This window comes from Bactrocera tryoni, chromosome 4 (assembly GCF_016617805.1).
Source record: "Bactrocera tryoni isolate S06 chromosome 4, CSIRO_BtryS06_freeze2, whole genome shotgun sequence".
NCBI classification, from domain to species: Eukaryota; Metazoa; Arthropoda; class Insecta; order Diptera; family Tephritidae; genus Bactrocera; species Bactrocera tryoni.
The window spans coordinates 3,545,592-3,561,740 of record NC_052502.1 but is presented as its reverse complement, the minus strand read 5'-3'; the positions used below and the strand labels follow the sequence as shown (position 1 = coordinate 3,561,740).

Below are 16,149 nucleotides of genomic sequence, written 5' to 3'. Positions count from 1 at the left end.
AATAATAAAAGTGCATTGTGGAAAATGCTTTGCCTTCATTAATGTTTTCTCTTTAGTGGAGTTTATTCTAATAACAAAATACTTTTGACATTTAAATTCATTAAACGAGAAAAATCAACTTATAACTATTACGAATATGTTTATATTTAGGTCTTACAACTTCGAAATTTCATAAAGTAAGTGCTATATAGTTACTACCAATAAATATTAATTTGGGCTTCATTTTTATAAAATACCGAAAATAGGTTTAAAATATTTTGTTTAATTTAAATGGGGAAACTAAACGAAAATGATACTCAGAATTTAAAACAATCGACATTTTTCTATAATATTCATTCCATCACATGCACAGATAAAATATTGCAGTTTTTTTCATGTTTCAAAACTTTTTCATAGAAATAATTAAATAAGTTCCACCTTCATCTGATGTATCCGTGGCATACTATCTTTACAAGATTTCACAACAGGACATATAAAAGCGATTCTTCTCTGCTATAAATATGGGACGTATTGAAGTTGCTAATGAAGTACGTGTAGTTAAATAGCTTGGCAAAATTGCATTGGCACTCTGGTGACTGCAATACATATCTTCCCTATCATAATCTCGTTTTCCTAATATTTGTTGGTCCCTTAGCGGATAAATTAACATTATGCCTTCGTTGGATTGTTTATTAATTCTTTTCCTGGGATATTTATTCAAATCCTCTGAAGAAGCTTTAGGTAGATATTTTCGGGAATTCAAATAGGAATTGTATTCAATATTATTATTGTTAAAGCAGTCATCACTTAAATGGACCGCATTGCACCACAGCGAAAGGGGCGTATGTCAATTCACCGCCGAATATCGACTTCCCGCCAAACTCTTATTCCCATTGAACATAATACTCATTCGCATGTGCTCGAAAGTCAACGGCACACAAAGGCGTTGATCGCGCTTTTTGTAATATTCATTAAAGTCCAACCGTATGCCGAATAACTGTAAATTATGATCGTTATGCGAATTCAGTGCCAACAAAAAGCAGCGTACTGCCTTTTCATAATCGGCGCAAATGTTATCCAAGGACTTGTGATAGCTTCCAATTATTTGTTCGAATATCTTACGCTCTTGATCCCGTTCTAATTGACGCTCAGCAGTTACTCCGAATTCTCCTGCCTCTTCAGATATAAATATGTGATTTTCATACTCTTTACGAGCTGATAACTCCTTAAAGCAGATTTCGTAGAATTTGTTTTGCCACAACTCCAACCGTATTATACCATCGTACACGTTTTCCATATTCTGGCACAATTGTCCCGAATTAGAGTCAAGGAAAGCGCCACATTTAATGGCATTCAGAAATTCATCGTGAGCATCAAGGATGTCATCTAATGCCTTTGCACTTTGTACACGGTCCTGCAGTTCAGCCCAAGAACATTCAATTACTTCGAAGAGTATGTAATACTGCATCTGATGGATGAAATGTATCATTTCGGACGTGAGGAGATGCAAGCGATAGAGCACCTGATTCAGTTCACTGCCTATAGCTCGGAGTGGCTTTAATAGAGAAAATATTTTGTACAAATTTGTATTAAACTAAATTCAAATAATTAAAAATTAGAATAGAACAAAGGTAACATCATAGCAAAATATAACTTAAAGACTATAACAAATAAAATTTTAACTTCGGTTGCAACGCTATCATATCCAGGCTCTCTGACGTTTCCTTTTGGGTAAATTTAATATATCCCGTTCAGGGTATAAAAATAATTGGGTGTAGAGCTTATAATTCGTTCCGATTTCATCTTTCTTGAGACATAATTACTTTATTTTAGCAGTACAATTTTTCACAACATTCGCAATTAATGACAGATAAATTAATATTACATTTTATCACTTACTTAATTTTTTAAATCATCATTACGGTATTTATCAGTCGTTTAATATATTCTGTTAAATCAATGAAACTGACTCAGTTCTACTGGGCACTTGTACGGAAATATACTATGTTTACTACAACGACCATACTATACGATGGTAGCTAATTGCATTTTAACAATATACAAAATGTTGACAGTGGGGTTGAAGCATGTAGATATGTACATAGATGGATGGGCAACATGTTTGTATACATTCCGAAGCATTTTCGACGACAGCGCAATCGACATAAAATCCACATGTGAAGCAATTTTTCTCTTTACTTGACGTTTGCCTTTTCGTCTATCAGCATTGTGTGGACTTTGACTATAGTGCACTAAAGACTAATATATAATCTTTTTACAAGAATATTGCTGCTATTTATTAAAATGTCACTTGCATCTGATGCCGTATTTGAAAAAATTATCGATGGTCTAAAAGGAAACGAAGCGAAGGCTAAATCTATAAATGGGGTGTTTCTCTACAAAATCACCAAAGATGGCAAAGTGGCTAAAGAATGGAGTAAGTGGTGACTAAGTCCAATTATTTGGTTTGATTTTTGATCAATTAATAGTCGAGATATTCAAGTTCGAAAAACCTTTTGAAAAGTTCAATGTGCATAAATCATATAAAACATACATTTGCATATTTCCATAAGTATACACAACAAAAAATATATGATATATTATTTACAGCTCTGGATTGCAAAAACGCTAAAGCATACGAAGGTCCAGCACAAGGTATTAAAGTCGACACTACATTGACAGTGGCCGATGAAGACATGGTGGACATTGCTCTCGGAAAACTCAATCCCCAAGCCGCTTTTATGAAAGGCAAACTCAAGATTTCCGGTAACATAATGTTAACACAAAAATTGGCACCTCTGCTTAAGACAGAGGCCAAGTTGTAAGGACATTCAAATGGCGTTTCATATCAAATAAACTACAAGCATTCTATTTAACATTTATTCCATTGGAATTCGTATATTGGTGTTATAAAATTAGTTTAACATTCGGGAGATAAGTTCAATTTTATACAATGTAAAGGGCAAAACATTGTTTTATGAGCATAATTTAGTACTGGCGATTATATTTTATGCAAAACAAATAAATAAAATAATACTGAAATTTTACTTATGTACATACATATGTCTTGTATTAGTGGTGGGATTGTGAATTACATGTGCTAGTACTTATTATTCACTTATCACATGTCATATAAATTCGTTTTGGATTAGATTACCGGCTATTTCCCTTTGACGAACTCTACCCCATCGGCTATTATCATCTCATAAATATTTAACATATTAAATAAGCGATCAATGAAAATCCGTCGACCCTACTTAAGTTTTTGTTTTTATTTTTTTTTACGAAATTTCACCAAGGGGTCTACCTAAATAATCAATAAACCACTACAATACAATTGGGATAACTCTTAACAACAACAACATAAACGTGTATGTAAACAGTATTCCAAGTAATATATAAACAAAGTTGGGTAAGATAAATATACTCAGTTTATTTATAACTTACCTTTGCGTTGCACTTTTGATCCTTCCAAATTTTAGAGGATAGTACGAATTCCATGTGTTTCATACGCCATAGAGGTTTGAAAAGGATTTGATAAATGCCCATACACGGTTCGAGCATTGTAGCTAAAGGTCCGCGTACGGTATATTGTAATGATAGTATATCCCAACCAATATCGCCATCGCAGGGTGTTAGCAACCGTACATCTAGATGATTGAGAATTTCTGGATCGTCATATTGCGCATTTGTTGATCTTATGGCGGCATCCATTATCGATGAAAGATCGTAAGAGTAAAGTTCCTTTGCTGGTTTATCCAACTCGCATCTATGAATTATGAAACAGGACATATTTTACATGTATGTATATGTATACCAACAAATTAACTACATTATCTTCTTACTTCAAATTTTCCATAAGGATTCCAATAAAGTCTCCTTGTCCAAGTAGAAGATAACGACGCATTGCCTGAAGATGTTCGAGAAGTTTATGTGGGCCCATGACAATATCTAGCACACGCTTCGAAGTATTCAAGTAAATAGCATCGATAGTCGAATGCAATTTCGTATCGGCTACTCGTGAAAATATGTGATCCGCTGTTAATACAAAGATTGTGTTCATTATTTGCATTTAATCAATGTAAGTTCCAAATCTTACCATTTTCTTCGATACATAGACGTAATTCATCCCGTCCTTTAACTGGTCTCTTATCTTCACATATTTCACACAAAAAATTTATGCTCTTTCCTGTTACCAAAATTTTGTGTGCCATTTCAGTTGACATAAAATTTGGCAACATAGCTATGCGTACTCTATATTTATCATGCCACAAGCGATCAGGTCCAACTTCTGCCAAACATTCAATGAAGAACTCACCATGTGGATCGCAAATTTCTCCTTCCAACAGCCAATGTGAGAGCATTTGATAAAGTGGACCACAAATCGCAAGTAAAAGCTCACGAACTAGAGACTTTACAGTGGGATTACCGTTATTTAAAAAGCTATGTACCGTTGAAGCGAGAGCACCACCTTTCTTTTCCTGGCATGCCTCCGCTATAGTCGCTAGCCATTGCAACCTCTTAAGTGCGTCAACTGACCATACTAGAATTTTCATTAAAGTTAGTCTTTCGTGACGCATTGGTATAATACTGTTGCCTCTTAAAATTGTTTTATGTTCATGATCTCTTTGCCTGTTTAACTGACAAATAAAAAAAAATCTCAGAACTCATTTAAATAACCTTCATAAAACAATACCTGCTCTTGAAGTGTTGCAACCATGCCATAATATCTAGTTAGTTCTTTTTTTAAAGCGGACACAAACCCCTGTCCCATAAGACCCAAAGGGCATAAGCCACTTTTGCTATCTGTATATGACTGAACCAAGTCATGGTAGTACCTGCAAGATATAAATATAAATATACAGATAAATATGCATATATAAGTAATGGAATATGGTATCGCTTAGTCATAGCATACCCCAATTCAGAAAGCCTCAGAAGCATTCCTGCTTGAATCACGTTTAAAGACTTCACCTTTGAATCTAATTTAAAACGTCCTGATATTACGTCCTTTTTGAGGTATTTTCCCTGAATACCCGTAAATACGTATATAATATTTTGTACTATGTCGTCGTTTACATTATTTTGTAGGTCGAGTGATTTACTACCATCAGCACGTAGAGATGTAAAGTTTACTCCATGAATAACACCACAATTTCCACCGGTTGGATCATTTTCAGGTGTCATACGACTAAAGGCACTACGACCAGATACCATTGGTTTTACGCTTTCTTCCTGTGAAGTATGTTGATATAAAAAGTGTGTTTGAAAACCAACTTTTTAATTTCTCAATAATTTTTATCATTTTTAATAACTTACATTTCTGGCTCTATTGTTAACAGGAAGTACGGAATGTTGAGGTTGCTGCTGACTAGAAGTTTTGTGCAACAAATGTGATCGGATTGATTGAAACGCTGAGTTAGTCGAAGCCATTAATTGACTACGGTGACTGTTAACATTCCCAACATTGTGCCCATTATCAGTTGAATATTTGGAGTCAGACATAAAATATAGAAAAGTTAGCAATGCGGTACGTTGATGCTCATCAGGAAGCTATGAAATGTTTAAAAAAAAAAAATAAATAATTTTCTCCCCGTTTCTGAAAAGTTTTACTTACTGCTGCTTTGAGTTGCTCATGAAATTTTAAAAATAACGCACTATTGTTTATAAAACTGCTTGTTTCTCCTTTAGAATTAGCACAATCACTTCCCGTTGCACCGAATTGTGATCCAGCAGGGCATAAATTCGAAGTAACACTTTTAGCAACAGAGGAGTCAAGATGATGTGTGATTTTTGTTAGAATTGAGGTTTCGTCGAAAGGCAATGTTGAGCCCAAAGCAGTGGGACAGTTGGATATGTACTGTGTTACGTGACGTAAAATTTCTCCTGTAAAGCAAATCGAAGGATGTTAAAGGAAACATATTTTATAATTAAAAATAAATTTGGACGCACGGAAACAATTCATTAAATATTAATAGAATTTTAAATATATTTATAAATTAATTTTTCAGCTTTATGATTTGATTTGATTAGATGTCACTATTCAAACTAATTTTTCTTTTATTTAAAGTTTTTCTGAACAAACAACTGCAGAATTTAATATTGTTACATCATTAAATTCTGGAAAGTTGACTTACTATGATTTTCAGACGGTCCTGCCAAATTTTTGCATAATTCTGCCAATAATTCGTAAATGTCCTTATAGTCTCCGCGTCCTTCACTTCCATCTCCACAACCACCGCTATCCAACACATTTCTCGACATTATTACTGCATATATACAAACAAATTGGTGACCTGCCTTTCACTCTTTGTTATATAGACAATTAAAAACCGCTCCAAATGTACTTATAACCGCGATTTACTATTTAGAAAACTTCAAGATGTATCTACATATATTTATGTGTGTTTTGAGGCAGATTTGGATTGTATATAACCGAAGTAGTCACTTGCTATTTCCGAAACAACTGTCAATATTTTTCCTTATCGCTAGGAACTCTTTACTCTTAGAATATTTTCGTAAAATGGAAACTTGTGTAAAATAAGAAAATATGATTGCGGAATTAAAATATATTAAAACCAATTTAAAATTCTATTGACGTCCTTCACTGCCAATTTTTAAAATGCACCAAAAATAAGATTTGCGCTAAAATCTTGTGCGAGTAGGAGAGTAAGAGAGAGAGAGAGAGAGAGAGAAATAAAACTAATTAGAAATTGCAAACTGTTTTAAGTGACTGCTTAGGATCCACCATGGAATGTAAATAATTCATTGTGAACAGGACATTTAAAACTTAAGTTTATAAACTAACTGTAGTTAGTCGTACACACAAATCAGAGATAAAAATCTGATATAAATATTTATGGACCATTTTCTTATCGAATGTGGCTTTATTTTTAAAAGGTCCATAAAAAATATAGTTGTTGGTAAACTCAAAAATATCTCATTGTGAGGGAATTTCGTTCATCAGCTGATACTCGCAGTGATTACTTTGACATTGGCGTGACATTTTTGGAAGGCGGAAGCGTAGCAGTAATCATCTGGCAATATTTTTACTATTTTGTGGGATTAATTTTTGTTAAAATAGTGAATTTGTGCATATTAGTAAGAAATAATTGTTATCAAATCGATTGCATATAAGCAGAATATTATTTGTAATTGAATTACAGAAAAATTCGTGGGGCTAAGAACGAATCTTACATAAGGATATTGCAGGGAGGGCTGCCTGACAAACCACAAGAGCCCCCAGACAGGGCTCTTAAAATAGTTTGATCTCGCTTTCTTTTACAAAGAACGTGTTGCATTCGAAAGCAAAAAAATGCGTTCCCGCAGCAATTCGGGCGTCCGGCTGGACTATTACCAGCGTATAGTGCACCGCCTGATCATGTCGCACCAAGAACCTGTTACTGGCTTATTTCCTGCCTCAAACATTAATTCCCATGCTTGGATACGTGATAATGTTTACTGTATATTGGCCGTATGGGGTCTTTCGATGGCCTACAAGAAAATTGCGGATCAAGATGAAGATAGAGCTAAATGCTATGAGTTGGAACAAAGTTGCGTGAAATTAATGAGAGGCTTACTTATGGCAATGATGAATCAAAAAGATAAAGTAGAACGATTCAAAATGACGCAAAACCCATTGGACTCATTGCACGCAAAATATTCGAGTAAAAATGGACAACCTGTTGTTGGAGATGGGGAATGGGGTCATTTACAAATCGACGCAGTTTCTTTGTATCTTTTGATTTTAGCACAGATGACAGCATCTGGGTTGCAGATTGTATTTTCTTTAGATGAAGTTTCATTTATTCAAAATCTGGTATTCTACATAGAGTCGGCATATTGTATTCCCGATTATGGTATTTGGGAGCGAGGCGACAAAACTAATCACGGTGAAAAATAACATATGACCATAATTGTAAAAATAGTATAAATGAATTTATTTCAACAGGTGAGCCAGAACTAAATGCAAGTTCAATTGGTATGGCCAAAGCAGCTCTAGAAGCAATGAACGAACTGGACTTATTTGGTGCCCGAGGAGGTCCTGCAAGTGTTATACATGTTTTAGCTGATGAAGCACATAAATGTCAGGCTGTTTTGCAATCTATGTTACCACGCGAATCAAACAGCAAAGAACTTGACTCGGGATTGCTTTGCGTAATTGGATTTCCAGCGTTTGCTGCTGATGACCCACAATTAATACGTAACACGAAAGATGCCATTTTATCACGACTTCAAGGAAAATATGGCTGCAAACGCTTTTTACGAGATGGCTACCGTACACCCAAAGAGGATCCATCTCGCTTATACTACGAACGTTGGGAACTCAGAATGTTTGAAAACATCGAGTGCGAGTGGCCTCTGTTTTATTGTTACCTCATTCTTTTCCACGCTTTTCAAAATGACAAATTAGCAGTGAAGGAATATGCAGATCGCCTTGAGGTATTGGATGGACAATCAAATAATACATTTACAAAACAAATCAAACTTATTAATCTTAAATATTTTTTTTTAGAAAATTATGGTCCGAGCAGACGATGGGACATTACTTATACCTGAAAGTTATGCAGTTCCGCATAATTTGGTATCAAACGAATACCAACATCCCGGCTCGCAACCGCGTGAAGTAGTAGGCAGATGCCCATTCCTTTGGGGACAATCTTTGTTCATATTAGGTCGACTATTACAGGAGGTACGCACCATATATTGCTCAAATGTTTAAGAAGTTTAAAATTATTAAAATGAGTACACTCTTAACTCATATGTGTATAATTCATAATAACGTTCTCCTCACATTGTTATAACGAAAATAGAGCTCTCGACCATTGAAGCCAAATATGTTTTCAATATAATATTTTCATTACTTTTCACATTTTTTAAGTATATTTATTTAATAATTTTTCTCTGATGATGTTCATATTATAGGAATTAATGTATTTTTTCCATTCTCCAGGGTTTCTTGGCAGTCGGAGAATTAGATCCGTTAAATCGTCGTCTAGGTGCCCAAAAGAAACCTGACGTTGTTGTCCAAGTGGTCATCATAGCTGAGGATAACGAAATACGTGACAAGTTGACAGAACATGATTTGCATGTACAAACAATAGCTGAAGTGGCGCCAATTGAAGTACAGCCAGCTCGAGTTCTTAGCCATTTGTACACGTATTTGGGTCGTAATCGGAAATTAGGATTAACAGGGCGTAAGTCTCGCGATGTGGGTATTTTGAGCACCAGCAAATTATACTCACTTAAGGATCGTATATTTGCCTTTACACCACAAGTAAGTTAAAGGTTTTGCTTTATTATAAGTACATATGTGTGTACATACATACATACATATGTATATAAAATTTGTTACAGGGTTTTAACTATGATTCGTCATTTGAATAATGTATGCATTCGCTTAGATTTTTTAAGTACTATTGCAATATCAAAAATATATGTGTAATCTATATATTTGTTAAATCGAGTGCTACAAGCATTGTTACATCTGTGTTGAATGACGATTCATAATTCCCTTGAAATTATTCAAATTAATTACAATCTGTTGCGTTATTATTTACATTAGTTTGTTGACTTGAGTCGATTTTATATCGCATCTGATAATGAATTAATGATTGACATCCTGAAAGGAGAGATAAATTTCCTAAAATCCGCTTGGGATCTGCTGGGTCGTCCGTTAGTGACTCTAGTTTTGAGAAAAATTCATTTAGGTCGGTTAAATAATATTTGTATGTTTTCTTTAATTTGGTGTATGCTGCTGTAAAGCCCTTTTATGTATCACTTACATATTTGTATATGCTCTACTTTGCTCAACATACATACATCTGTATTTTTAATATATTCTATTACCACTTTGTGTACAGGGACATATTAACATAGTTTTTATCTAGAAAACTTTCGTGTAGAATTTTATGTAAAAGCAAGAATCATCTTACAGATTGTGTAAATTACATCAAGATTTGGAATTGGGTTTTAACATCTAAATTAATTTTGCATTTTTATTGGTCCATGTTATTCTATATTACTATAACCTTAAAACTGGTTCCTAACAATATGTTAACGCTTGCTTTTACATACATTCACATTAAATAGTCAATTTTCACCGACACATTTACACGTAGTTTTTTTTTAATAATTTGTAGTTTGCTATTAATTTTATCCCGGTCGAAAGTTTAGATCCTGCTAAAAAAAATTTTAACCGCAGTAGTTTTTATGTACATGTTGGCAAAACATACTCTCAAAAAATGCATTTGCGAATCTCATTAACTCAGAAATGTTATGAAAAACGAAAAAATGCGTAAAGTTTAAATCTAAGTATGTACTTATATAAGAGACAAGTATAAACAAGAGTATATACGTACTTATGTATACCTTTCTCACTCAGTCAAAACTTAAAACATAATTTCAAATTAATTTGCTCGTATTTCACCCACTAATGCAATGCAATTCAATTGGAATGAACATCGTCGCAGAATATCGATTTTGAAGAGTACTACACAACTCGTGATCCTGATTTGCTTGCTAGCAATTTCACAACAAATTTAGCTTTCCTAACAAACAATTGGCGGCACATGTTAGGAAGACCGACTATAACTCTAATGGCCACGCATTACATGCTAGGTAATTACATTATATCTTTCTTACAAACATGAAGGCAGCCATCTTATAGCTTTGTATTATACACGTTTAAATACTATAGTCTGTACGTAATTATTTACTTAACTAAAAATAACTAGTATCTGCTAAATAAAGTAAAGGTTCAAAATTTTATATTTATAAAGATCGGTATATCGAAATATGCATAATTTCTTATTTATTTTTTACCCTTGCCATTGTTTAAGAAAAGAAAACATTTCTATCTTTTAATTTAATTTTTTGTTCGCATGTTTTTCCTTCAATTCACCTCTTTTACATATGTACATATATTATATATAAATATAAACTACATGTAAGAATGTCATATGCGAGCTTCTTCTAGAATTAAACTCTAGCTTGCATAGCTAACATCCGCACACACACAGTCTAATACATATACATATGTATATGAGCTAGTCATTGTAATTTGGTGGTAAATTATTTATTTAAATAACTAATGCCACAAATATATTTAGAAATGTTTTGCTTTTGTAGTTAGAAATAATTTTTATATGAAGAACGCTTAAAATGAAATTTATAAAATGACCAAATTTTTCCTAGTTTCTGCCGTAACTTTTCTTTGCATATCTTTTTCATACTTTTGAAACTAAATTGTTTAACTCTGTATTTATGAAATATTGCACATGTAAATATGCACAAGTACGTACCTACATATACACAATACCAATACCACATTTAAGCAAAACCATACCAAATCTGTTATGCGATTAATACTAACTTTAATTGTATTGTAAGTTGACTTTTTAAATAACACATTCATTAATATTTATTATGTAAATGTATATAACTTATCAAAATACTATCTTGAAATAGGTATGGTATGATTCATCCTATTGAGAGTATGTATTTTAATCGCAATTTTCATGAACATTTGTCAATAATTACATAATAGTAGAAACTTGATTAATATATATTAATAGGATTATAGCTATTTTTCGTTAAAGTTATTGTTATTATCCGAAAAAGTTCTATATACAATAATAACTGTAATATTTCGCACAGATCAAGATAAAATACCACTGGCTATGATCCAAACAATGCGTAAGCTTAAGTCTGGATATATTAATGGCACTCGAGTTATGCTGGGCAACCTCAAGGACTTCTTAAATACGTCCGCCATCACCGATCTAAGCTTTTTGGGAAGCACAGAAGATGGTTATCCAGATCGTTTAAATCCCGACGTACAGGCATATTTGGACGAGCACTTGTTGCGCTCATTTAGCCATCGCGGCATGATGAAACTACATGGCGCACATTTGCGGCCACGTCAATTACGCAGGCGTATGTCTTGCAAGGGTGCTATTAAAAAAACCCGTTCAATTAATGTCGATTGTAAGTATACAATAATAAACAGTCTTATTATGAATTGTTCATTCTCTATTACTTACTTTTATAGCTGATAATTTGGGTATGGAAGGTCCGACACCATTAACGGAAAGACGTTTATCATCGGTGATTCCGCCACCATGGTTACAGCCAAATAAGGCTAATAATATCAGTGTTTTTGCAACAACACCAGAAGAAGGTCCCACCCTCACAGTGGATCCATTGATTCGTGAAAATATCTACCCCATTGATCCACATCATAATCGTTCGGCCATTGAACGCCGCAGTGAGTTTACAAGACAACAAGAAAGTTAGTAGTGGTTTTAGTTTCATTTTTAGTGCAAGGTGTCCGAGAATGCAATGGTTCAATTTAACCAATTATGTTGGATCATTCATAGATGTGTCAGTCGATGAAATGATGAGTTATTGTAATATTTGTAATTAACAACATTTGCAATATATGTGCAGATATTTTACTGATAAAGTGGTTGCATTGTCGAATACTAGTTTCGTCTTAAGTTTGTTTATTATTATGTATTAATATTATATGTTATAACTGTTTTATTTTCATTCGATTTTCATATTTTTATTTCTTATTATAATTTCATTGTTTTGGTTTGACGTTATAATTTGTAAATATGAACCCTGTACGATCATTAGTACAAGCTATACCGAAAATTCTTGTTCAACGCCATCGCACGGACACTAATTTTGCCGACACAGAAGTAGAGGAATTAATTGCAATGTTGCGTGAAACGGAGAATCTGGAAGAACAAGGAGACATTTTGCAATATTTGGTCGACACACAGGGGTTGGACTTCAATACTGGTAAGTGCAGTAACGTTTACTTGCATACATACATACATACATATGTATTGAATGACTTGCAAAATGATTAAAAGTGTTCCCGCTCACATGCACACATATTTTACATATACATACACACATTCAAATATTCCTAAAATAAATTATTATAGAAGTGATGTGTTACTCGCAGTTTATCCTTATTCCACCCTATCCCGTATTCATCTAAACTCGTGGTCCAACTCCCTCTATATTAAACTTTATCTCGATTATTGCCTATTTCAAATTGATGTTGTCTACTTTTTTCTGAAAACGTGCATTGATTTCTACTTCTTAATTTCTCTCTTTGTGAAAATTTTATTCATTAGCTGGCTTAGGTTTGAGGAATAAAGATTCCGGTAAGTTATATTTTTTAATTTCGGCACCTAAGTAAATGCATTTGCATACATATACACACATATATAATTATCCAATTCACCGAAATAATTTAATTTAATTTTTCGTTCAGAAAAAATATCATTAAAATTGTGTACTATTTGATAAAGATAACCTAGGCTAGTTTTCGAGAAGATCAATAATTATAATATTGAACTTTGTGATTTCAAAAGCGAAAAAAACTTCCAAAGCACACCTCGGTATCTGAAACTAGCCTAGGGTTTTAAACTAAAAAAAAGGAATATATCTATAATTTTTTTTAGTTATTCACTCTTCGAAATTTTGTTAACCATTTACATTCGCAAAACTCTTAAATCACAGTTGTTTACTTATTGAATGCTTGACAATTAAAATTCCAGCAGCAATACAAATATTAAAAACTCCATACGAGCAAAACAAATTTTTATGTTAATTTATACAAGGTTTACAAATAATAATAAATACTGAACTGTAATTAAAAATTTTGCGTATACTTCCGTCTAATCAATTCTTCTTATATTTCTCTCTTTTGTTTTAATTTTTCTCTATGTTTATATGTATATATGTATTTTTGTTTATAAATGTGCGTTCATTCACTGCATGTAACAATCCCTGATTACCAATGATATTTCAAAATGATTTTTCAACTTTAATGGATTTTACGTAATTTGAAATATTTGTTTTTAAAAATATACATGCATATTTTCCACTTCTGTGTACATACTTCTAATTAATTTCCAAAAATTAAATAATTATTATATACTACCCGCATTGTAATGGCCACGTCCCTTTTTGTTTCTGTATTTTCACGAGCATTTATGTGCCTAATGTTTCTCCATCAACGTTTGTATGTACGTACATCTATGTGTGCGTGTGTAATTATTTATAAAAGACGTTGAGCAGGAAGATGCGGATGAGGCCATTGCTATTGCTTCAGTCATAAAGGGCGAGCTATGCGACAATACAGAACTTCTACCCACGGTTATCATTGACACTACTCTTACTAATTCTTCACTTCTTCCCACTCAAGGGATGTTGGAGGAAGGTCGCGTCGTCACTGTGCGGGATCTCCTTAAAGGCCTCTACGAAAAAGCTTGTCAACAGAAACTTTGGGGCCTTGTGCGCCACACAGCCGGAATGCTTGGAAAACGTGTCGAGGATCTTGCCAAGGCCGTAACCGATCTGTTGGTGCGACAGAAGCAGGTAAATTTATGCATATGCATGTATACATATATGTGAGTACATACATATGTACTCGTTTAAGTATGATTGAAACTGGATGAAACATTTTGACATTTTTTATTAAAATCTTAGGTCACTGTAGGAATGCCACCCAACAATGAATATACAATTACTGCACCTTTACCAGAGATTGAGTTACGTCAACTGATCCACGATGTAAGTTGAACATGCTCAAACCATTTTGTGGATTATTTTTTTTACTATTTATCAATATTGTGTCCAGACTTATGGTGATGATGAAAGTACTGCGATGTTGACGCAGGAATTAATGGTGTATCTAGCTATGTTTATACGCACCGAACCACAACTATTTCATGAAATGTTGCGCCTGCGCGTAGGGCTTATTATTCAGGTAATGGCCAAGGAGTTATCACGTACACTTAATTGTGACGGTGAGGCAGCCTCGGAACATTTGCTCAACCTGTCGCCATTTGAAATGAAGAACTTGCTCTATCACATACTGAGCGGAAAAGAATTTGCTGTGAGCAGTGGTGAGTCATTCCATGACTAAATAATATGTAATGTTGACGTTCCAATTAACAAATATTGTTTTTTCATTAATCCAGTTGCACGTGGAAATCTCTCAATCGTAAGCTGTAAATCAAGTCGTGTCAGCAAGAAGAGTCAAATAGGTTTGGGCGATCAAGAGGGAGATGATGCACTTATAGCAACAATCGATGATCGTCAAGGTCAATGGTTAAGACGCCGCCGCTTGGATGGTGCACTGAATCGGGTACCACGTGATTTCTATTCTCGCGTCTGGAGTGTGCTTGAAAAATGCCAAGGATTGGCAATCGAAGGACGCATATTACCGCAGAGTTTGACACAAGAAATGACAACCGGCGAATTGAAATTTGCTTTAGAAGTAGAAACGGCACTTAATCAAATTCCACAACCAGAATATAGACAATTGGTGGTGGAAGCCCTTATGGTGCTCACACTTATGACAGAACATAATATGGTACCCTCTCTGGGCGGTATTATCTATGTTGAACATTTGGTTCACAAAGCCAATCAACTGTTTCTAGAAGATCAACGTAAAGTGCAAGGTGATGCTATGCTATGTTGTGCCAAATCCAAAGAGGGCAAGGACCAGCAGGCAGCTTCCGGTATGCTCTTATGTGGAGGTGCAGCATATATCTGTCAACATTTATACGATAGGTAAGATTGTATTATAAAAACAACAAATAATCAAATTGCTATACTAACTAATTAATTATATTTTTATCATAACACGCTCTCAGTGCACCCAGTGGTAGCTATGGCACTATGACATATATGGCTCGTGCAGTTGCTCTTGTTCTGGACTGTGTGCCAAAGCATGGAGAAATGGAATGTGTAATATCCTAAATGGTTGCGCTAAAGGCTATTCTACTAATTTGGTCTAACTGCAGGAGTTACCTACCTATTAGTAAGGCTTAATACGCGGCAGTTAGTTCTCTTATTTCGGACGCACAAATATGTATGTGCATTAATGTTCGTGACTTTGAATTTAAGATCTAAACAATTTTTAACTAACTGCAACCTATTATATATATACATATATATTCGACAACAAATTTGTTTATAGTGCCGAACCATCGTAAGATAATTTTTAGAGTTATTTCTTTCGACGTATTTCCAGCAGGAGCGGAACGCCCGTATGACACCATAATTGTATTGATATTTTTCTTGTTTTAGTGGATTTATTGAATAAAGTTTTTTTTGCAAAAATATTAAAACAGATTT

At 33.9% G+C, this 16,149-nt stretch overlaps 3 protein-coding genes across 12 annotated transcripts; 2 read left to right on the top strand and 1 right to left on the bottom strand.

Moving 5' to 3' along the window:
* Nucleotides 1–34: 34 nt before the first annotated feature.
* On the bottom strand, nt 35–6,243 carry LOC120773470 (gamma-tubulin complex component 3). The gene is made up of 9 exons (XM_040102385.1): nt 6,117–6,243; nt 5,597–5,865; nt 5,299–5,532; nt 4,898–5,214; nt 4,676–4,817; nt 4,079–4,619; nt 3,825–4,017; nt 3,427–3,748; nt 35–1,534 (listed from the first exon to the last, which is right to left on the bottom strand). The coding sequence occupies exons 1-9, from the start codon at nt 6,241–6,243 to the stop codon at nt 827–829; spliced, it is 2,853 nt and encodes a 950-aa protein (XP_039958319.1). The 3' UTR covers nt 35–826.
* LOC120773473 (peroxisomal multifunctional enzyme type 2) lies at nt 2,175–3,034 on the top strand. The gene is made up of 2 exons (XM_040102387.1): nt 2,175–2,416; nt 2,590–3,034. Exons 1-2 carry the CDS (start codon nt 2,284–2,286, stop codon nt 2,802–2,804), a joined length of 348 nt encoding a protein of 115 aa, XP_039958321.1. The 5' UTR covers nt 2,175–2,283; the 3' UTR covers nt 2,805–3,034.
* A 539-nt stretch (nt 6,244–6,782) lies between the features above and the next one.
* On the top strand, nt 6,783–16,142 carry LOC120773467 (probable phosphorylase b kinase regulatory subunit alpha). 10 transcript variants are annotated; one of them, XM_040102374.1, is made up of 15 exons: nt 6,783–7,080; nt 7,146–7,871; nt 7,931–8,421; nt 8,495–8,671; nt 8,933–9,256; nt 10,452–10,599; nt 11,638–11,967; nt 12,032–12,271; nt 12,622–12,789; nt 13,134–13,163; nt 14,072–14,382; nt 14,494–14,577; nt 14,645–14,909; nt 14,988–15,582; nt 15,666–16,142. In XM_040102374.1, exons 2-15 carry the CDS (start codon nt 7,295–7,297, stop codon nt 15,769–15,771), a joined length of 3,846 nt encoding a protein of 1,281 aa, XP_039958308.1. In that variant the 5' UTR covers nt 6,783–7,080; nt 7,146–7,294; the 3' UTR covers nt 15,772–16,142. The 10 variants fall into 10 exon arrangements, with proteins under 10 accessions (XP_039958308.1, XP_039958307.1, XP_039958312.1 ...); XM_040102373.1 differs by lacking the exon at nt 10,452–10,599 and adding an exon at nt 9,545–9,689 and having other exon boundaries at nt 6,784–7,080; nt 14,645–14,912; XM_040102378.1 differs by having other exon boundaries at nt 6,785–7,080; nt 12,032–12,247; nt 12,685–12,789; nt 14,645–14,912.
* Nucleotides 16,143–16,149: the final 7 nt, after the last annotated feature.

Excerpts from the sequence above, each read along its gene's own strand:
- LOC120773470 (XM_040102385.1), bottom strand. The coding sequence starts at position 6,243 with ATGTCGAGAAATGTGTTGGATAGCGGTGGTTGTGGAGATGGAAGTGAA. Across the intron at positions 5,215-5,298 it reads TTAACAATAGAGCCAGAAAT|GAAGAAAGCGTAAAACCAAT; the intron begins GTAAGTTATTAA and ends CATACTTCACAG. Across the intron at positions 4,018-4,078 it reads TCTATGTATCGAAGAAAATG|CGGATCACATATTTTCACGA; the intron begins GTAAGATTTGGA and ends TTGTATTAACAG.
- LOC120773473 (XM_040102387.1), top strand. The coding sequence starts at position 2,284 with ATGTCACTTGCATCTGATGCCGTATTTGAAAAAATTATCGATGGTCTA. Across the intron at positions 2,417-2,589 it reads CAAAGTGGCTAAAGAATGGA|CTCTGGATTGCAAAAACGCT; the intron begins GTAAGTGGTGAC and ends TATTATTTACAG.
- LOC120773467 (XM_040102372.1), top strand. The coding sequence starts at position 7,295 with ATGCGTTCCCGCAGCAATTCGGGCGTCCGGCTGGACTATTACCAGCGT. Across the intron at positions 7,872-7,930 it reads AGGCGACAAAACTAATCACG|GTGAGCCAGAACTAAATGCA; the intron begins GTGAAAAATAAC and ends TTATTTCAACAG. Across the intron at positions 14,578-14,644 it reads TACGTCAACTGATCCACGAT|ACTTATGGTGATGATGAAAG; the intron begins GTAAGTTGAACA and ends TATTGTGTCCAG.